The sequence below is a fragment of the Castanea sativa genome, chromosome 11 (assembly GCF_040712315.1).
Source record: "Castanea sativa cultivar Marrone di Chiusa Pesio chromosome 11, ASM4071231v1".
NCBI classification, from domain to species: Eukaryota; Viridiplantae; Streptophyta; class Magnoliopsida; order Fagales; family Fagaceae; genus Castanea; species Castanea sativa.
This window is the reverse complement of record NC_134023.1, coordinates 33,011,569-33,034,289: the sequence shown is the minus strand read 5'-3', so window position 1 is coordinate 33,034,289 and position 22,721 is coordinate 33,011,569. Positions and strand designations below refer to the sequence as shown.

The 22,721-nt window shown below is 38.0% G+C and overlaps 2 protein-coding genes across 9 annotated transcripts; one reads left to right on the top strand and one right to left on the bottom strand.

Moving 5' to 3' along the window:
* The first annotated feature begins 986 nt into the window (after window positions 1-986).
* LOC142617968 (uncharacterized) lies at window positions 987-19,571 on the top strand. Of its 7 annotated transcripts, none has more exons than XM_075790942.1 (5): window positions 987-1,748; window positions 1,964-2,023; window positions 2,768-2,976; window positions 3,324-3,369; window positions 19,224-19,571. In XM_075790942.1, the coding sequence occupies exons 2-5, from the start codon at window positions 1,976-1,978 to the stop codon at window positions 19,260-19,262; spliced, it is 342 nt and encodes a 113-aa protein (XP_075647057.1). In that variant the 5' UTR covers window positions 987-1,748; window positions 1,964-1,975; the 3' UTR covers window positions 19,263-19,571. The 7 variants fall into 7 exon arrangements, 3 of the variants coding, with proteins under 3 accessions (XP_075647057.1, XP_075647058.1, XP_075647059.1); XM_075790943.1 differs by lacking the exon at window positions 19,224-19,571 and adding an exon at window positions 3,773-7,969 and having other exon boundaries at window positions 988-1,748; XR_012841120.1 differs by lacking the exon at window positions 19,224-19,571 and adding an exon at window positions 3,773-7,969 and having other exon boundaries at window positions 989-1,748; window positions 1,964-2,211; window positions 3,181-3,369.
* On the bottom strand, window positions 15,661-22,721 carry LOC142617966 (uncharacterized). Of its 2 annotated transcripts, XM_075790941.1 has the most exons (4): window positions 22,317-22,721; window positions 21,592-21,720; window positions 20,226-20,418; window positions 15,661-15,845 (listed from the first exon to the last, which is right to left on the bottom strand). In XM_075790941.1, the coding sequence occupies exons 1-3, from the start codon at window positions 22,647-22,649 to the stop codon at window positions 20,233-20,235; spliced, it is 648 nt and encodes a 215-aa protein (XP_075647056.1). In that variant the 5' UTR covers window positions 22,650-22,721; the 3' UTR covers window positions 15,661-15,845; window positions 20,226-20,232. The 2 variants fall into 2 exon arrangements, with proteins under 2 accessions (XP_075647056.1, XP_075647055.1); XM_075790940.1 differs by lacking the exon at window positions 15,661-15,845 and having other exon boundaries at window positions 20,153-20,418; window positions 22,317-22,720.

Below are 22,721 nucleotides of genomic sequence, written 5' to 3'. Positions count from 1 at the left end.
CCTCCAACCACTACAAAAAACGCGTTTTTAAGCCACGTTTTTAAGCTGTGTTTTACAAAAATGCAACTACAGGATGAGCTTTGAACTGCGTTTGTGAAAAATGTAGCTCCACCCTGGACGTATAGATGCGTTTGAAAAACGCGGCTATAGACCTCTCCTGAAGCTGCGTTTTGTGATGTTGAGGCTGTGTTTAAGTGGGTAGGACTTAAGCCGTGTTTTTAAAAATGCGGCTCTCCACCCCATTTTTGCAAATTTTTTTTTTCTTCTCAATATCTCTGGAGCTGTACTTAGTAAACGCAGCTTAACAAATGCTTAGAGCTACGTTTAGACAAAAGCAGCTTAAGGGTCCGTTTGGATACAGCTTATTGCTGAAAACTGAAAACTGAAAACACTGTACCAAAATAATTTTTAAATGTGTGAATAGTGCCGTGGGTCCCATTTTTAATTTTAAAAAATCTGAAAAGTGAAGTTTGTGGGTCTCGTGAACAGTACACGGGACCCACAAATGTGCTGAAAAGTCAGCAAAAGGGGCTACTGTTCATGCACAGTGCATGAACAGTAGCCACTGTCCCCCCTGACCCGTGCATCAGCAGAAGAAAAAAAAAAAAAAAAACACAGAAATTTTTCATCAAAACGCAAACGCTAAGTTATCCAAACACACGCTAAAGCTGAGTTTGGATACGGATGAAAAAAGGGGCGTCTGCGTTCAGCGTTTTTTTTTTTTTTTTTGCCCTTCTGCTTCACGCGTTTCATAGGAGAAGCGGCTACTGTTCATGCTACTGTGCATGAACAGTAGCGATTTTGTTGACTTTCAGAATTTGTGTCATGTCACGGGACCCACAAACTTCACTTTTCAGATTTTTTTAAATTAAAAATGGGACCCACGACACTATTCACACATTTAAAAATTATTTTGGTACAGTGTTTTTAGTTTTCAGCAATAAGCTGTATCCAAACGGACATGTCTGAAGCTGCGTTTGATTAAACGCAGCTTAGGTTTAGTATATATTAATAGAAAAAAAAAAAAAAAAAAAACCCTAAACTATTCTCTGTTCCCTAACCCAATCTCTCACCTTCTCTCTCACTCTCTCCCTTTGACTCCCAAACCCTCAAGCCTGATGTGCCGCCACCGACAAAGCCTGTCCTACCGTCAATCTGCTAACTATTCAAGGTATATCTCTCTCTCAATGTTTCCTTCTCTTCTCTCTCACTCTGGTCGGTGGTTTTAGGGTGGTCTGTGATGGTGGGGTTGATCTGGGTTTGTGACGGTTTGTGGTGTGGGTTGATCTAGGTTGTGTGGTGGTCTTTGATGTGGTTTGGTGGTGTGGGTGTGGGGTTTTGATTTGTGTGGTAGTGGGTTTTGGGTTGGTGGGTTGCGGCGGGTCTGGCTCGTGGTGGCATGGGGGTTTTGGTTGTGGAGGTGCAGTGATGGCATGGGGCCGTAGTTGTGGCTGGGTTCCAATGGGTTTGGGTTGGATTTTTGGAATGGGTTTGATTTTGGGTGGGTTCTGATGGTGTTGCCGTGGTGGTGGGGTGGGTTGTTGCCGTGATGGTGTCTAGTGGTTGCGAGATCGGCGTGGGTTTGGTGGTTGCTGATTCGACGTGATTCTGGTTGTGAGATCGGTGCTGGGTTTTGGTGGCTGTGTCTGGTGTTTTAGTCTTGGCAGTTAATTTCTGTTCAATAGTACTACAACCGTTGGGTGGAGAAATGGCCCACCCTTCAACACCTATCTCTAGCTTCTCTTGAGGTAATTATTAATAATTAGCTATTTGGGTTTTGTTTGTTTGGTCTAATTCAATTTTTATAATGTGGGGATTTGAACCCTGTTGGAAACAAACATGAGGTGTTAGTTTAGCTATGAGACTTGTAGCTATTTTGTTTTGTTGATTCTTAGGGAAAACGTGACATGAACTGTTTTAAGTTTTAAGAGTTAAATGTCGGTTGATTGGTTTTGGTTTGCAGGAGGTCAATGAAATGTGGGCTGGTTTGGGATACTACCGCCGAGAATGTTTTCTGCTTGAGGTGCACGTTTTCTGCTTGAGGTCAATGAAATGTGGGCTGGTTTGCAGGAGGTTCATTTGGTTGTTTTGATTCCTTCTCACTGAGTTTATCAATAAGGTCACTGACAAGTGACAACAAACTAGATTGAAAGAGCTCTGACCCTTTTCGCTTTTCTGATGTTGTTTAAATCTATGTTTTTAACATTTTCAGTAAGTTAATGCAATGATACATTGCTCTTTCCAATTCTATTCCATCATTAAACCTTAATTTCTTTTTGTATATGTACAGTTGTGTTTTTAGGGGGAGAGTGGGGGGGGAGATATTGGTTCTCAATTTTATTTGCTTATAGTTTGGATCATATGAAATTTTCTCCATAATCAAGTGGTGGAGGATGAGTTGTAGTTGCCTATCAATAAAAAAAATAAAAAAATAAAAAAAGAAAACAGAGAAACCCATGAGCCTATTTCATTTTGAAATCTCATTTACGGGGTTCTAATTGCTTTTTACCATGAATTTGCTTGTCTTCTTCACATTATTATTATTTTATTTTCCTTAATGTTTTCCATTTCTGGAACACTCTTCATTTATTAGTTGTCTGGTCAGGTGTCTATGTTGATCAGCATTGATGGGTACTAAGTTACTATCTTGATATTAGATGGTTATCAAATATTTGTTTTATTCTTAGGAAAAGCAAATTACATATCCTCTGATTAAATCTTATGTCAATATGTGGAATTATTTAGCAACTGTAAGCATCATTTGCAGGAGGAAGTAGTGTTGGCTGTCCAAAGAATGCAGGTGCTGCTGGGACTTTATATGATGCTGTTCCCCAGAGCCTTATTGTTAGCAATCACAACATGTCAACAGACACGGAGACACTTCTTTTGGAGTTTCCTAATCAGCCTCTCTGGACAAATGTTTATATTCAAAATAATGCCAGGGCTTCTGTGCCATTACTTTGGAGTCGCGTCTAGGTTAGTGAAATTCAGATGCATAATTTATACTGGCTAAATAGTTATAAGTTATTGAGCAAAGGAGTATGTTTAGTTATAAGTTTCTTTATTTGACTAAATAATTATGGGATGTGATCAATCATAGATTGATGTTTCATTGAAACTTGAAACCACATTAAGTAGCAACAATGTTAGGACGAAATGACCCAGGGTAAAATTATTCAGATGGGCCATAAAGAAATGTCAAAGAGTTGCGAGCATAAACAAAGTCATTATAGAAAGGAGACTCCTAAGGAATTGGAAGAGCTCACCCTCTTCATTATGACAGTGGAATACGGATATAAATGACTTGATGTGCTACATGACAGGTTCTACGCTTTTGCTTCAGAGGCGCATATGGAACCAACTATTGAGGTATTATTTGTCTTTTTTTTTTTTTTGGACCTTTTTATAATGAGATAGAGCCTTTATATAAAGGGTGAAATCATTAAAATATTGGGGGCCTTGAGCCTTGCCTGCATCTAGGGTTCAAACTCACATTAGGGGGCTATGGCACTTTGTCCGAGCATTGAAGTGAAATTTGTTATAATTTAAGAAATTTAAGTTTTCTGGGAGGGCACAAACCTTAACGTTAAGGTGAGAAGTTAGACCTAAATGTGAACTTAAGGTTTTGGGTTGAACCTAATATGGATTGATAGTCAACTTTTTTCAGAACTAATTAATTTAAGTAATGCCGCGGTCTGATGCATTTTCTCTATTTGGGGCTTACAGGGTAATGCTTGTGGAGGTTATTGATTTATTCTTTGTTGGATTTCAGGTTTGTTTGGATGTCATAGTAATTTGGGTTTTATAGGGTGATACCTGTGAAGGTCATTGGATGTCATAGTAATGATTCAGCATGGAATTTTACTCCTTTTTGTATGATGTGGACTTTATGTCTTGCCTGATTGGCTCAACTTGTTAATAACTTGACTATATTTCAGTATAGAGCCATAAACTAACTACATGGTAGAATGAACTGACCTTTCACTTTTGTTTTTTAATTGAAAAAGGGCAAACAAAAAATTGCAATGTCAAAATTGTTCTGTGTAAGTTTTCACATGGTTGGTAACTGTTGAGTGTTGGCAATCGTTTTGATGGTTTCCATTGGTTGCATATGTTGAGTGTTTTGGGCAAGAATTATAGATTTAGGGTCCGTTTGGATACAGCTTATTGCTGAAAACTGAAAACTGAAAACACTGTACCAAAATAATTTTTAAATGTGTGAATAGTGCCGTGGGTCCCATTTTTTAATTTTAAAAAATCTGAAAAGTGAAGTTTGTGGGTCTCGTGAACAGTACACGGGATCCACAAATGTGCTGAAAAGTCAGCAAAAGCGGGCTACTGTTCATGCACAGTAGCCGCTGTCCCCCCTCACCCGTGCATCAGCAGAAGAAAAAAAAAAAAAAAAAAAAAAAACAAACGCAGAAATTTTTCATCAAAACGCAAACACCAAGTTATCCAAACACACGCTTAGCAACCAAAAAATAGTAGAAAAAAACCTATAGCAGCGTTTTTAAAAATACGGCTATAGAAAACCCCAATGTTGGGGGCTTTAGCCGTATTTGTAAACGCAGCCCAAAGATGGCCTATAGCCGTAGAAAACGCAGCTACACGTCTTAGCCTACAGCCGCGTTTATAAAAATGCAACTATAGGTCTTAGCCTATACCCACGTTGTAAACACAGCCCAAACCGGGTCTATGCAGCTATAGGGGCTAAAAACACGGCTACAACTCACGCTATAGCTGCGTTTTTAAAAACACGGCTACAGGTTCCGTAGGGGGCCATTGTCGCACAGATAGGCCACGTTTGAAAACGCAGCTATAGCCTATAGCTGCATTTTTAGGGTCTATAGCTGCATTTTTCAAACGTAACTATAGCCCTCTTTTTTGTAGTGAACCTACGTTGCTTTTCCTGTAGTATTGTTTTTTATCTGCCAAAGGTTTCATGGCTCCAATCTACCAAAGCAAACCTGCACTTTTTAATCTTTTTAAACAACACTGACATTGGACTACCATGTCCCACCACGGTCAACCAAGTTGCTTGTACAATGTTCTCACAGTTTGGGTGGGAAGCCCACTTTTCCTTAAACCAGCATGGGAGTTTTTTACGTCTACCATGCTGATTTGTGTTTTGTGTAGTGATGAAGATCGGGATATGATTTTAGTATGAGGCTTGGATATTAGTAACTCGATAATATGGGGAGATTTCTCTCCACCCATCAGTGGCGCACGCTCGGTCAAGCCGTTCCTGCACAAACTCCTCCCCATATCTTCCATTGTTCCGTGTAAAAATATTACCTTGGAACCCCAAGTCCACCAACCCATAGTGAAGTAGGAAAGCCCGAAATGCCTGCATGAGATTCAAGGATTTTGGTAGTCCCCCTTGTTTCTCTTCGGATGTCAAACTTTCGTTGAAGTCACCGACGCATAACCAAGGAGGTGAGTGTCGAGAGTGAAGGTGTCATAACAATTGCCATGACTCGTGCTTTCTCTGCTCTTCCGGCTAACCGTAGAAGCCAGTCAATCTCCATGGGTTATTGAGGTCATTAAGGATGAGAGCATCAATATGGTTTAGTGTAAAGCTTTGGATGTGTAAATATACCTCCTCCATCCACAACAGAGCAAGCCTGCCACTTCTTTGAATACTCGGTACGGCTAACATACAACAATATGGGAGCCCTGCCTGAATCTGCCGCATCTCATCTATAGATTGCTTTGTATCCATAAGAAACAAAAATTTAGGAGCTTTTTCTCTCACCAATTAAGAGAGGACATCAACTGCACGTTGATTCCCAAGCTCTCAACAATTTCAACTTAGGATAATCATTGGGCTCGACAGGGCTGAACCTCAACCTTCGCCATTTAAAGAATTTCTATCTGGCCTCCATCCACGGTTTTGCTCTTCTTTCTCTCCGACTTCTTGGTTTTCCCATCCTTATCAGGCTGTCCTCTTTTTGAGCCACTCTTGGTAGGGCTTTATGAGTTGGTAGGCTTGGGAGAGTTACGTTTACATAAGATTTTCTTCCATGTAGCTTTATTACCATTATCGCTTGGCCCTTGTGTTTTAAAAAAGTCATGTGCTTTTTCACGTGCTTGTTTGCTCAGGATGATGGATTTAGTGTTTTGTTTGCTCCCGCCCTCATCCTTCCTCCTATACCCTGCTTTCAACCACTCCCCATAGGGTGTGGTTGTCTGCTCTGAGTCTTTTGGTTTCTGGCACTCTTTTGTTTCATGTCCGAAGATACAACACTGGAAGCAGAGCCATGCTAATCGTTCATACTTGAATCCAATCCATTCCTAGTCGTCTCCTGGATTTGCTACGCATCCTCCATGTCAGATGGTTTATCAATGGGTATTGCTACTCGTACTCGAATGAAGCAAGCTTGGTCCGTACAGAAGGTTTTTTTTTTTTTATCAACCTCCACCACCTGTCCCAATCCTTTTCCGATATCCCAACTTGCTTCTTCATTGATCAGATCAAAGGGTAGCCCCCACACTTGAATCCAAATAGGTACATCGGAGACGGTAATCGATCTTGCTGTCATCCCCTTCTCCCAACTACAAAGCACCAGTAGCTGGTTATCAAAGCTCAACGGGCCATTATTTAGGACCCATGTCAATTGGCTTTCCAAAGTGAATCTGAATTGGAAGTCTGTCACCAACGTCAGTGATTCGTAAGTCATTACCAAGCCTCAATGCAGACCTTAAAAGAGCCTTAGCTACTCACTGGTTGTAGCACCGAGAAGTGACGAACCGCCCTATTAAGCTAAGTGAACATTATTCCAAGGTTTGCTCTCGCCGCGTTGTCCGAACGTGATGTATTACCCCCTTCCTCCGTAAGCTTTATCTGTTGTAGTTTCTCAATGAATTCAAGTCCATGATTGCCATATCTAGGTGGTCCACTGCTAGTTGCTGTGGAAAGGAAGGCTCACCCCAGGTGAGAGAGAAAACTCCTACAGAGAGGAGAAAGAACCTTCGTACAAGTTGAGACTCTTAAAAGATTCCGATTGAGTTTTATGTTAAGGAAATTGAATATGAAAAAATTAGCAACATTTTTGCTGTCATAATGGGTTTGGAAGAGCCTGGATCATAGAGAGTAAGATTGTTGTTATGGATTTGTTGTCATAATCAATAACAATTGATGATGCCTAAAAGATCACCAGTAAGCTGCTAGTACTCCACCGATTTGAAGCAACACCTGCAAAGAAAAAGTAGGTGATCGACAGAGAGCACCGGTGTGGTGCCGGCCAAAGACCCTCCGACGATCAAGTTAGAATCTTTTAAGCAACCCTAGAGTGCCAGAGTTGAGGTAATTGTGCGTACCTTTGGGTCATGAGGGTCTTGGGGTATATATAGTGGTGTGTGGCCGAAATATGCGCCTTGGTGAAGAAGTACTTTCATTTTTAAAAGAGTAATTCACGGATCTTCGCCTATTGTATTGAGCCCTTTCCTTATAGGAATCTTCTTAACTAAGTCGAACGCGTAGCGCAAGGACTTTCCTTATATTCACATAAGTAGAGGTCAAGATAGGCTAGAAATGAAAGTTGGGTTATTCCTTCAGCCTTCACCTGCCAAGGTCGTCAGCCCACGTGTAACTCCTATACTGTCATCAGCTTACGTACGTCGACGTGGTCCGTCAGCCAAGGACATCAGCCAAAGACCTTACAGCCAAGGTCGTCACCCCTGACTCGTCCACGTTGATCCGTCAGCTTAATGTTGCTACGTAAGGGGCATGGCTATGAATGCTAAAGAGGTGTCAATGACAGTAGTTGACGGATAGCGTATTGCCGTCAGCTTCTTAACGTGCATTCAGTATGTAACAAGTGAACTTCCGTCAGCTTGTTATAACGTCACTATCAACAATCAATAAATAAATTTGTTTAAATGGAAAGAAATTAATGTTTTTTAAGGATGTATGATATATGTTTCAACGTATAAAGCATTGTAATTGGTCAAAAAATGGTAAAAATGGAACGAGCAAGTTAAGGAGTAATATTGGTAATTTATGGACATGTACATTTAAAAAAAAAAAAAAAGTAAGATGTTCTATACTTATATTCCGAATATAGTGTTCTAAAAAAATTATTCCTAATATATTTCTTCTTCTTAACTTACAACGTTTCATCAATTATTTGTAACCATAACCATCATTGCAAAACTTTTGAAAATTAAAGTTTTCTTGTGAGTCATGTCTTCCTCTATTAAACCTTGATTCCAAATTTGAATCACATTTTGAATTTGGCCACTCATGACTTAGGAATTTGTCAACGTTCAAGTCAAAACTAAATGCATTAGTTAATGAGAAAATCAAGCAATCTAAATGTATTCTAATAATTAAAACTTATCCTAATAGGGATGTATGTATATGCAATGTTATGAATATTGTTTCGGAACCCATTTCAGTTTGTCTACTGAAATGAAATATTTTGGTACCGACTTATTTCGGCATACCGTTTTGAAGTGTTTCGGTTGCCTATTTTATATATATTACCGTGTATATATATATTACCTTGTGTGTGTGTGTATACCAAGGAAGTCAATACCATACTGGAGGCTGTACCGGTTTGGCTACCGGTACGATATATTTCGGATACCGGTCAATACTGGTGTACCGTTTCGGGTTTACCGCTATTTTATATACACACACACACACCAAAATCTTTAGAACCATGTTTATAAACATATAATATTTCACTTATATTATAGTAAATATAAAAGTTTATTATAAAACATTACCTCAATTCAGAACAAATTATTCATAGTTTTAGACTTTAGTATCAAATAAAAGAAAAAAAAAACACAATATAAAAAATAGAAAGCTTAGTTGTTCATTGCATACTAAAAAAACAAATAATACTAAGAAGTTAATGTAAATAAGTTACCATTATGCCTTTACAAAAATTCAAAAATTACAAAACTAAAAAAAAAAAAAAAAAGCTTTTTTTTATACCGGCCGATACGCCCGGTATCGGCCAGTATTGCCCGAAATTGGCCGGTATTTTTTCCGGTACAATATAGAAGTGTACCGGTACCGGTGCACTGGCCGGTACGGTATGTACTGGCCGGTACCAGTACGGTATCGGCCACACTGGTGTATACACTTTTTATATATAAAAAAAAAAATAAAAAAAAAAATCTCAAATAAAATAAGCAGATGATTTTTCCTATAAAAAAAAAAAAAATAAGTAGATTATTCTAATAGTTATTAAAAAATAATTAGTAATGGTCTTCTTGTAAATAAAAGAAACAAGTTGGGTAATTATATGTAAGGAACCTCCAAGAAGTTTCCTACCACTAACTTTTCCCATTTCCCAACGTACTCACATGGCCTAGACTATTTTCTTCTCATCTCACCTGACCACTCTTTCTTCTTCTCATTTCCAACGTCTATTCAATCTTCAGTGGCTCAGTTGCTCTCTTTAGTCTCTCTTCTCCTCTTTTTCCTCTTCTTCTTCTTTTGCATTTTCTCTCTCACACTGGCTCTGCTTCATGCCCTCATCCCGTTCTTTCTTTTTCTTTTATTTTCCTTTCTTTTTCATCTCCTCTATAAAAGATCCAGTGGCAGTGATTTTTCTTTTTAAGAGAGAAAAAAATCCCAAAATGCGTGCCAACCAAATCTTTGATTTTGGCCGAAATTTATCGAAATCAATCGAAATACCTGAAACACACCAAAATAGGCCAAAATTTTCTCCGAGGTGGAACATGAGGATATCTCATTCCAGTTTTCAAACTGGTATGAGATTTTTCGTTTGTTCCGGCTGGAACAGAACGGAATTCATAACATTGTTTATATGTGCTAGATTCCTCTTTTTTGCTTTTCTTGGAGTATTTTTATAAAAATTATAGTTTTAATTAAAATAGACATTTAAGTAATTGATGGCACGGGAAAATGTCCATACATCCTTGAACTTCAAACTAGTGGCCAAGACACCTCCTAAACTTTTTTATCAGTCAATTTACTCCCTAAATTATACACACAAGCCAAATCAATACTCTAGTTAGTTTCACATTAAAACACTAACAGAATAAGAGCACGTTAGATGCACATTGATGAAGCAGAATTTCACCTCGTTAGTATGTTTCTCGTCAGTACGATGGACGACCTAGAGCTCGCCAGTATGTTCCTCGTCAATACTATGGATGACCTAGAGATCCCGTACCAAAGAAAGCACTAAGCAGATAATGACACCGGTTTGGGGCCTGCCAAGGACCCTCTGATGCTTAAATTAGTTTAAACTCTTTAGAAATCTATAATCTGTTGAGTAATTTGTGTGTGTGTTCAACATGCCTCACTTACTTGTCTCTCCTGGCTTTATATAGCCTTTGTGTGTGTAAATGCTTAGTCTACTGGCATCTCCAACGTTGTACCATAGCTAGAGGATTTATGGCCTAAAAATGACCATTTATCCTCAGTCCTTTAACATCTAACAACCATTAAATGCGCATAATTGGATGGCAGTAACGGCTCCGTGCTCATTTATCATTTAGACATTAAATGTTGTTTGGAACTAATGCGCTTACACTTGTCCATACTTTTACTCGTCATTAACATGGACGGTTTGCAATATGGATGAGCATTTTATCGCTATCCATCAGTTATGGTTGAGCTAGAGGGTTAAATGGCTCATTTAATAGCCATTTAACTTCCCCATTCAATGCCCTGTAACGGCTGTGTAATGGTCAAGTTGAGATAATTGTAACAGCTGTAAGCTGGTGGTTGAAAAGGCTGTACGTCTGTTACACGTGTGCCATTTAAGTAAGGAATTTATATCTAAGCATTATTGTGTGCTTATGATCGTCCTTAGTAATGACAGTCACTTTACAGACAACCATTTTACACTACTCGTCAGTTGCCCCCTTTATTCCTTTGTCATCCTTTGTTTGGACGAGCATAGGAATATAAAAGGTTTTTGGCAGTTCAATCTCCCCTTCGTGTCCCGAGATTCTCGTCACATTTAATGTGAGGCATCTTTCTCATCAGGTGATTGACATGTGCCTTCTCTTCATTGGTTGCGCGTGTGAAGTTTTCTTGAGCTTCCCACGGGCCTTGATTTTTGTTTTCCTTTTTAGAAAAACTGCTCGTCAGTTTTTAACCATGCGAATTTAATCATATAACTTACACTTGCTTTGAGAATTTGATCGTCATTATGATTATGCTCGTCGGTTTTTAACCATGCGAATTTAATCATATGACTTACTCTCACTTTGAGAATTTGATTGTCATTATGATTGTGTTCGTCAGTTTTTAACCATGCAAATTTAATCATATGACTTACTCTCGCTTTGAGTATCTGATCATCATTATGATTGTACTCGTGGGTTTTTAACAATGCGAATTTAATCATATGACTTATTCTCGCTGTGAGGATTTGATCGTCATTATGATTGTACTCGTTGGTTTTTTAACCATGCGAAGTTAATCATATGACTTACTCTCATTTTGAGAATTTGATTGTCATTATGATTGTACTCGTCCAAATTGAACCTTATGTGATGATTTTACTCTTATCGAGATTTTTATCATCCACTTGGTTTTACTCGTTGGACTTTTAATGACGGGCTTTCTTTTCGATTTTTTTTTTTTGTATGGTAAATAATACTTTCATATCTTTCAAGGGAATGACATTTATTCATGTAAGAAAAAATGCCCCCTTATTCATTCCTGCTTAGAAAGCGGTTTGATGAAAGAAAATTGAATACATCATCTAACTAGCAATAATACCTCTTGAAGTGCTTTACATTCCATGGACGAGATAACTATTTGCCATTGAGTGATTCAAGGTAACAAGTTCCCCTTCTAGAATACTTGTCGATCTTGTATGAGCCTGCGTATCTTCATTGTCATTCTTTTGACTAGAGGAACGATCCTTCTTTTCCTTCTTTTTGTGTTGGAGCTCGTCAATTTCTTCCATCCTTCGCTTGCCATCTACTCCATTCGTCATTAATGCATCCTCTCTATTCATGTAATTTTGGGCTTTGAATAGGAGGTCTATCATTGTAGTTGGCAGAGTCTTCCCTAGAGAGAAGACGAGGTTAGGATTGGTCAACCTACTTGGAAGGTCGTCATTATCACCTGATCGTTTGCCTCATCAATTTCTAACATTGCTTTGTTGAAGCATTTTACATACTCTCTTACGGTTTCCTCTTCCTGTTACTTCACAGTTAGTAGGTATGAGGTGGGCCTCTTATGGCGTCGGCCTCCAATAAAATGGTAGATAAAGAGTTGCTTAGCTACTCAAAGTTCAAGATAGATGTCGCGGGCAACTTGTTAAACTACACCCTTACTGCTCCTCTGAGGGTTGCTAGGAATGATCTGCAAATTACCTCGTCTAGGGTCTGCTGGAGGTTTAATATCGTCTTGAATGCCCCTGTGTGATCTAGGGGATCCTTAATGCCATTGTAAACCTCCAACTGTGGGAGATGAAATTTGGGAGGCAAGGGGCACTCCAAAACGCTGGCAATGAAGGATGAGTCTGTCCTCTTAATCATGCCATCAAGATTTATTGGTGTCTTTCCCTTCATGGCATTCTTGACTTCATCTAACTCCTTCCTCATGTTTTTCATCATCTGATCGTTGCCATGAGTCGACTGTGCTGTGTGCTTAGAAGTTTCTCTTATGCTATTTCTTGGACTATGGGCTTTGTCATCATTGTCATTACAATTACGCCGTAACTATGACGTATTTATGCCCCCTTGGACGCACTTTCCACTTCAAGTCTTCATTTTGTTTCTTCAATTCTTGCACATTGGTTGTTAATGCTTGGATTTGTTGAGTCATCACCATCGGGTCTAGCAGCATAGTTGTGGTTAAGTCCATCAGTTCTAAGGAACTTAGTCAGTAAAGAATTTGACGACTTGTTGATTGATAGCTTGTCGTTTCCCACAGACAGCACCAAACTAATGAAGCAGAATTTCACCTCGTTAGTTTGTTCCTCGTCAGTACAATGGACGATCTAGAGCTCGTCAATATGTTCCTCATCAGTACTATGGACGACCTAGAGATTCTGCACCAAAGAAAGCACTAAGCAAATAATGACACCAGCTTATGGCTTGCCAAGGACCCCCAATGCTTAAATTAGCTTAAACTCTTTAGAAATCTGTAATCTGTAGAGTAATTTGTGTGTGTGTTCAACATGTCTCACTTACTTGTCTCTCCTGGCTTTATATAATATTTGTGCAAGTAAACGCTCAGTTTACTGGCATCTCTAACGTTGTACCACAGCTAGAGGATTTATGGCCCAATACTGACTATTTATCCTCAGTCCTTTAACATCTATAACGGCCATTAAATGCGCATAATTGAATGACAGTAACGACTCTGTGCTCATTTATCATTTGGACATTAAATGTTGTCTGAAACTAATGCACTTACGCTCGTCCATACTTTTACTCGTCATTGATGCCGAAGGCGTCCTTGGGATGATCTCGTAGTTCCTACGGGGTGGAGACGATGGGGTCGGCCCATGGATTTCATAGATGCTTTGCAATATGGATGAGCATTTTATCGCTATCCATCAGTTATGGTTGAGCTAAAGGGTTATATGGCTCATTTAATAGCCATTTAACTTCCCCATTCAATGCCTTATAACAGCTTTGTAATGGTCAGCTTGAGATAATTGTAACAGTTGTGAGCTGGTGGCTGGAAAGACTATACATCTGTTACACTTATGTCATTTAGGTAAGGAATTTATATCTAAGCATTAATGTGTGCTTATGATCGTCCTTAATAATGACAATCATCCGTAGTAATGACGGTCACTTTATGGACGACCATTTTACACTACTTGTCACACATGACCTTTAAAAACTAACTAAATCACTATTGACAAGATAGAAAAAAGAAAGAGTTAGCAGAACCACCAAAGTTGATGTCTTGTGAGGATATTCTCTTACTGTCACACAATTCATTTTCTTCAGCTGGAAGGTTCAAATCCAAATAACTAGTTGATGTCTTGTGAGTCTGGTTGGCCATCTCTGATATTTTAGGCTGCCCCAGAGAGTCAGTAACACTAACAAGCTTCCTTTTATTAAAAAAGCTTGGATTAGAGATGTCGTTTCTCGTTGTATCGGATACATTCATGCTTTGGCTTTTGGGGTTGTCTCCAAAGGCATGTCCGATTCTAATATGCATTGGCCACCATTTTACTGCTGAAATTCTTTCCTCAGAGTATTTTAAGGGTTCCCGTCTGACAGTGTAAAGATAGTTGCCCTTTGAGAATGTTGAAGTTGTCATGAATATCGTGTTATTGATGCTGATTTTCTCTTCCATGTGAGTCTAAAATTTTACCAGTCCGAATAGCCTGAGACAAACTATTTTGAGCCAGAAAATCAACTTTATCTACATTTTCGAGGAAGGCAATGGACAAGGGTTTCTTGGTTAACTCCTCAGCAAGACAATTAACAAGAGTTTTCCCCTTGAACTTTATATCATAATCATTCATTTCTCGTTGACTAAAGATTGTGTTTGAATTAATCATCCCATCTTGGGAATTTCTCAGCAAGGGCAAGAGCTATTTTCTTCTTACCAAGCCCATCTGGTCCAACAAAACTAAACCATATATCTGCTCTCAAACTTGCTCCATGGCGTTTTTTACTTCTTGTTTCGCAGCAGGCTATTGTTTGGCTAATAACACAAATATCTTCGTCTTGCCAACCAACCCTCTCAGTCAATGTTCTAAATAGTGTCTTCAAGTATGAGTCAGTGCTCTAAATAGTGTCTTTAGGTATGCGTCATCTGATCTTTGTTGAAACTAAGATCCAAGCTTTTCCTCTGGTGGTTCTACCGCCTCTCTCTCTCTCTCTCTCTCTCTCTCTCTCTCTCTCTCTCTTCCTTCTACTGTGTAAATAGTGATTTAATTCATTTTTAAAGGTCATGTGCTTCTCACATGCTTTTATTCTGCTATTGTTTTAGCATGAAAATAACTAGAGTATTGATTTGGCAAGTGTGTATAGTTTAGGGAGTAAATTGGTCAATAACAAAATTCAGGAGGTGTCTTAGCCACTAGTTCAAAGTATAGGAAGTATTTGGGCATTCTTCCTAGCATATAAACTCCATGATTTTGATGCTTATATCTTTTAACTCCTCATTATCATCAATATCTGCCATGTTGACTATTCACCCATTAGTTGCTCAATTCAATGAGCATTGAAATGCTTTTCATACCCAATTCAATAGCCGAGAATTATTGTGCTTATTATCAAACATTTTAATACATTACTGTTATGATAATCATGCAGTTTTACGAGAAATTATTAGGTCCACCGAGAAGATTGCTAATGTGGCCCTTCCAACCAATGAAATAATCGCACTTATGTAAATATGTGAGTCAAATTCTTAATCAACACAATAATAAAAATAAAAATAAAAACCACTTGGTGATGTCATATTTACATAAATTGCAGCGTTTTATTAGTTAGATAGTCCACTGGGAGTGGAGCTAATAATTTCTCTAGTTTTATACAAAGAAGTTGATTCCGTACCGTATTGGCCGGTACAGTCGATATTTACCGTTCCGATAGCTTCACCAGTACAAAAACATGGTTGTTTCGTTCCGGTTTAAATACCGGCCATACCGGATCGTTCCGACCATACCGTAAAAAATACCACATTTTGGCCGGTAAATGCACACCGGACGAAAACAAGAAAAAGAAGAAGAAAAAAAAAAATTCTCACTCTCTCATCTCTCCACTCACCAGCGTCACTCGCATGATCTTCACTTGCAAAACCTGCATTCTCGCTCTCTTTCAGATTTACTTTCTCTTTTCTCCGGCGTTCTCTTTCTCTCTTTCCTCCAGCGTTCTCTTTCTCTCTGATTAACTTTCTCTTTCCTCTTTCTTGGTGCATCCAACTAACGCCAGCCAATGGATTTACTTTCAGCTTCTTTAAACAACCAATAAAGTTGACAGCTTGCAAAGTTTATGCATAAAGTTAAAAGCAACTTTTTTATGTCAGATTTTTTCATTTTTTTAATTATTTTCCAGCCCCTAAAAATGTCAGAAGTCCTCTCAAATGTCTCTCAATGTCAGTTGTTTCATTTTTTTTTTGTTTAAGCCCTCAGCTAGTTCACGTGAAAAGAAAGCTTAGTATTTTAAATTTAACTTGATTTTTAATTCTTTTTATTGATATAGATGTATAAACTTGGACTTGGGCTTGGGCTTGGGTTTAAAATTACAAATTAGTTTAATCTATGAATTTATATATATATGTGTGGGCTTTAAACACTATTTATATTTATATACATATATATATAGCGGTAAACCCAAAACCGTACACTGGTATTGACCAGTATCCGAAATATATCGTACCACTGGTCAAACCGGTACAGCCTTCGGTACGATATTGACTCCCTTGGTTTTCTAGCTCATGTACTAAAATTTTAAAATTCATTTGAAACCTGAAATTAAATGGAAATGTCATGCATGAGTAATATACAGGGATAGACACAAAGGGGGGGTGGGGGCAAGGGGGACCCAGCCCAAAGAAAAAAAGAAAAAAAAATTGGACCCCAAAGAAAAAAAAATTATGATTATATATACATACATATATATATATATATATATATATATTTTTTTTTTTTTTCTAGAGTTGTGACTCACTCTTCCTAAAACTTAAACTCCCTCTCTTTTAATTAGCTTAGCCCAACTAGCAACTACCCAACTCAAAAACTTAACAAAAAAAAATTAAAATATACGTATATAAAAAATCCCAGTCAAAACAATATTAAAGTACTAACATTAGGTGTTAAATATTTAGTATTGGACAAGGATTTGCTGCAAACAGGTTTGCTGGAGCTGCTGCATACAGGGGTAAGTGGCCAAATTTTAAAGTGACATGTGTCCAGGGCACATGACCAGCTATGAGTGGAATTTCTCCGTTAACGTTTCTCTCATTTCTCTGTCAAACGGCTTAGGCAAAACTCATTAGACTCAAAACTCATCTCTCCCCATCATCAAATTCTCTGTTCCACCTCTATTCCTCTCATTAGAATCCCTAACCCATCTAACCCATCAAAAAATAACTCTGCCCACCACATGCTCTCACCGCCGACCCACCTGACCGTGTTTGTCCCTGTGGGTTGCTTCGATATGAACTTACTGGGTTGCTTCAATTAGTTACTAGACCATAGATTTGCTTAAAGGTGGTTCAAATTGGCTTCTTGGATTGTCATCAATGGAGTATTTTTTGTGTTGATGGTTGCTGGGTGGTTTGATCTGGTGCGTTGCTTTATCGATGCCAATGGGTTGTGGTCGGCTATGTTTGATATGGGTGGGTCACAATGGGCTACGGGTTTGATATGGGTACGTCATGGCTGGGCATAGTGGGTTAATATGGGTTAGGTGGCTGGAGTTTTTTAAGTTTTGAGAAGAACAAAGGAGGAGAAGAGAGAGAAAGGGCTCTGGGCTTGGATGAAGGAGAGAAAGGGCAAACGTTAAAGTCGTTTGTCATCTCAAATGAATTAATTGGTCATGTGCATTGCATGAGACCACTAAACATGTGTCACTTTAATGTTTTGCCACCTAACCTTGTATGCAGCAACTCTAGTAAACCTGTTTGTAGGAAATCCTTGTCCTTTAGTATTTAGAACACCAAATACCAAAAACACTATTGTACGAGACATTTTAAATGCTATATTAAAGTAGCAAAAGTAAGTTTTGGTTTGTGAATTTTTTTTTTTTTTTTTTGGCAATAGTTGATGCTCTTAAGAAACAATATTATTTTGTGTATATATATATATATATATATATATATATATATATATATATATATATATATATTTTTTTTTTTTTTTTTTGTCTTTGTTGGTAAATAATTGAATCTTATTTTATTAAAAAACAATGATTTTGTGTATTGATCTTGGTTGATAGTTTGTTAGTACTATATGGATACTTATTTGAATTTTTTTTTTTCTTCTTATACTCCAGCCCCCCTAGCTTGAAATCTTAGGTCTGCCCCTAGTAATATGTGTGTGTGTGTGTGTGTGTGTGTGTGTGGGGTAAATTAGTATTTATGTTAAATTTAGTTATAATTAGTTCAGACATTTTGATATTATTGCAGGTTGTATATTGGTACAATATAACATAAATAGAATTGTCACATTTGGAAATGACGTGGCATGATCAATGTTAAATTTAGCTATAATTAGTTTAGACTTTTTGAAATTATTGCAGGTTGTATATTGGTGGTACATTGCATAAATAGAATTGTCACATTTGGAAATGGATTGACATGATCAATATCAAATTTATCTAGTTATAATTAGTTTAGACTTTTTGATATTATTGCAGGCCATTTGACTAATAATATATTACTTAATATAGATTGTGATTAATACACCCTTAAAAGATATTGTTTTTATTTATTAAAAAAAAATGTAAGTTACATATTTGGTCTCTATCCTTCAAATCGTATTTCGATTTGGTCTCAAACATTTCAATTGTGTCAATTTGGTCCTTAACTTTTTGGTGTCGTATCAATTTAATCCATGTTATAACAATTATCTCTTAGATGAAAATTGTTGAAGTAACAAATATCCAAAATAAAATATTAGTTTCTTGCCACATCAAAATAAACTAAATTTTTATTTTGGCTGTTTGCCACTTAGTAATTTTTATCCAAAAGATAACAGTAAGGACTAAATTGACACGGTACTAAAAGATTGGGGACCAAATTGATGAAATTGAAATATGATGTAAAAGATAGACACCAAATACGTAGTTTATCCACACAAAAAGAAAGAGACCAGACCTAGACCTGACTTACCCGCCCTAGACCCAGCCCGAGTGTGCAGGTTTCAGATGAATGAGAGTTTGGGTTGATTCTATCAAGTTGAGTGAAGATCGGATTGGGTTCAGACCCGACCTGAACCATGCTTAGCCCTAACAGCTATGGAATTGGAATCGCATAAATTAATTGTGGGTAGTGTGTATCTATGAACACGGCACCATCACCATGAATGGGTATCAGTATTTTTTATACTTTTGGTGGTATTAAGGACAACAAGTGTGCTCGCTTTGAGTTCGTCTTCGACTATATTTAGGTAATTTCACTTTGGGTTGCAAATTGAAGTGGGTGGTGGCAAATATGGCATTTCCTTTTCCAGTACACATTGTGTATGTTCTGACTTATTGTTTGGTGTATGGACAATTGTAGATTCTAGACTTGGAGGAGTCAATTTCAAAGAAGAGAAGGAGTTTTAATGGGTATTTGTATTTGTGATTTTTCGCAGATGCCATCACCGGACAATACCACTAGCAAGACCTTTTGACTTTGCTAAACCTTGTATGAGATTTGAAGAAGACAAGGAGGCGTTCATGGATACCCACTTTGCTAGTGCCAGAGGCTTTCTTTGATTTTGTAGGTTGCTGTGTTTGTATGTGTTTTTTCTTGAATATGTGTTTAAAGAGTGTTCTTTGGGTTTGGATTGTTGGTGTTCAGATCTATTGCCCTTCTCTCTTTGGATTTGTGTGTATATGAAAATTGTATTTAAATTGATTGGCTCAAGAGCATTCTTATGAAGAGGAAGAATCTTCTTGAGCCAAAGCTTCAAATTTTTACACATGCATTTAGATTTTTATTGCTCTTTTTTTTTCTTTTTCTTTTTTTTTTCTTTTTTTCTTTTTTTACCGGAGAAAGTGATGAGATGGGTCATGGAAGCCTAACGAACTTTATCTTAGGTGGGCAAAGCATTAAGTTTTGAACTACATGTAAGTAAGAGGTGAAAACAGGTATTGTAATTTGCTCAAAAACCATACACTATCATACATCGCTGTTATCTGGTCATATGCATCTACTCGTTGACAGATTTGGTTATGTATATAATTGTAAGAGCCATGTATGCTCAGGTAAGAATATATAATCTGATGAACAAAATCCTAGACTCCATAAAAGGAAAATGAAATGCTCTATTTGCACACTAAACTATAATGCTTAACAATGGAACCCAGAAGCAGATTGAACAAAAGTTCACAATAAATGATATCTTGAATGTGTATATAGGTCAACAAGATGTAAAAAACAGAAGAGGGAGGGGGATGAAGATGCTTTTTTTTTTTTTTTTGATAAATAACATAAGAACTTTTTATTAAAGAATAGCCAACCCAAGCACACAGGAAATGTACTACAGTGGCAGAAATTAAGGATGAGGGGATGAAGATGCTACAACCAGAGACTGTAAATTTAATGAAGAAATGCATTAGTCAATTATGTAGTTGTGTGACAGAAAGATTACCAGTCAACTACAACTCTTCTTTCAATTCCTTTCCATTCTCAGTGGGATTAGTATTATTATTATCAACCTTGTTTTTCTCATTTTGGAGCTTCGCAATAACTTCCTCAAAAGGAGGATCTCCAGGCCTTCGAAAAGTTTGATCCCCAATCCTGATCTCATATGCCTCTGGTTGGTCCAGCAAAAACTCCCTCAACTGGGAAAATAGCAGGTAAGGATGTGAGTGTTATGAGAACACAAATATCAGAAACTCGACATAGACAATAATTAGACAGAAAGGAGAACACAATAACTTGAAAGGAAGCAGGCCATTATTCTAGCCCAAAACTAAACATATGCAACAGTTGAGGCTGGATTTACACATTCATATTGTCCCAAGGAAATTAGGTCTTGTTAATGATAAAGATCATTCATAGGTTTACGAGAAAAAATAAACAAAAAGATCATATTTCCCGATTTGGCATTCGCCAATTGACTCATAGAAGAGCTAGAAAGCATGGACGCGGCTGGAGGGTACCGCACCCGAGTCCGACGCGGCCCGACGCGGTTGCCCGCGTGTCGGTGCCGCGTCTGAGTTTTTTTTTTTTTTTTTTTTCACGGATTCGCCGACTCGGCTTGATTCGCGCCGAACCAGGTAGATTCAGCCAGAATCGGGCCGTATCGGGTCGTATCGGCCGGCGACCAAAACGGCCGAAACAAGCCGAAATCAGCCTTCAATCTCACCGGAACAGCCGAAATCGGCTTTGAATGAGGCCCAAACACCATAAATCTGTCCTTCCTTAATTTATTTTGAATATTTGTTGCTTCTTTTTGTGTTTTATTTTTGGTTTTGTGTTTTATTTTGTGTTTTGTTTTGTGTTTCTTGCCTTCTTCTTTCTTTGTTTTGTGAATCAAGGCATAGTAATATGTTTTTTAAGAATATTTTAATTGTAAAAATATATAAAAAATATAAATAAAAATATTTTTAATAATTTTTTAATTGCCGAGTCCCGCCGCACCCGCACCCACCTTTTTCAAAAATTGCCAAGTCCAACACCCACACCCGCACTCACACCCGCACCCGAGTCCCAAAACGCACCCGTGCTTCATAGTAGAAGAGACACAATAGCTCTTCTCATATTTTAGACAGTGAAAAGACTTGTACTCTTCAAACCACATCTCTCCAGCCCCTCTTTGGAGAAGAAAACAATATCAAGAGGAAAAAATTGCTGAAGATTTTGTTTATATTTGTGAAAAGAATATCCTAACCCCCCAACCCCCCCAAAAAAAAAAAAAAAGTGCACCACATCTAACATTGATGAGAAAGCTTTCACTGGAAAAAAAAGTTACAAAATAACTAACCATTTGTATTAAAAGAAGTAAAGCATACCTCGGTTGTATCTTGGCCTCTTTCAATGGTGAACAAGATTGTGCCCAGATCAATACCCATAAATCTTGCCCCAATACCTCCAGTTTTCAGAACTTTTGTCCATTTCATAGCAGTGTCAGCTACCATATCCTGATGAAAGCAAGAAAAGAACACATCAGTTGAATCCATAGCACAAGCCTCCTTCCATTTCCTTGGTAACTCAAAAAAGACTACAATATTAAAAATACATTCATTTCTCCATCAATTTAGCATCTTAAACGAAGACCAGCAAAAACAAAAATAAGCCTCCAATTCATGGTTCCTAGCTTCCAACAGCAATTTTTTTTCTTTATAAGGAGTCGATTTCCAAAATCGGGCACCCGGAAATTCTGAAAAAATGTTTACAACCAGTGATATATATTATAGGCCATTAGCACATCCCACCCCTTCACCCTCCTAGAAAATTTCAACAGTTCCCACTTCAAACTTAAAACCAAATCAAAGTCTCATGCTTTTCTTTGAGTTAACCTGTAATCCAAATCATCTTTAAAACATATAACAACATTCATTTGGCTGAAGAAAAATTTAAAAACCCAGTTTCGTTCTCAAAAGCTTTCAGTAATTAGCTCAAACCTATGAGTTGGCCAAAACATGCATACATTATATTATATTATATTCAGTGACTTCCACCATAGCAATCCAAGAAAGAAATAACAGAGAGAAACCAAACCCCCGGATTGCATTACCTCAGTCGGGGGAGACCGGAACCGGAGCTTAACGAGTCCAATTGACGACCCGTAATGCGGATTCATCATCTCGGCCTGGATTTCAGCGTCTGACATCTTCCACAAATCGGAAGGCCGGAGATCAGACTCATCACCAGAGGACGTGGATTTCTTGCCCCACTCCTTCCAGGCCTCGTCCTCCTCGTTGTCGACAATGTCGTCAAGATCGTTCGTCACTTGGACCCTTCGCTTCCCCGGGCCCGCTGCCTCGGCGTGGCGGACCGGTTTGAGGTTTTGAGAAAGGAGTAAGGGGAGAATGAGCAAGAGGGGAATGGCTATTATGTATTTCGCCATGGGTTTTGGTTTGGGGGGTTTTGCGGGCGAGTGTGAAATTGAAAGAATGAAAAAAAATAATAATAATAAAAT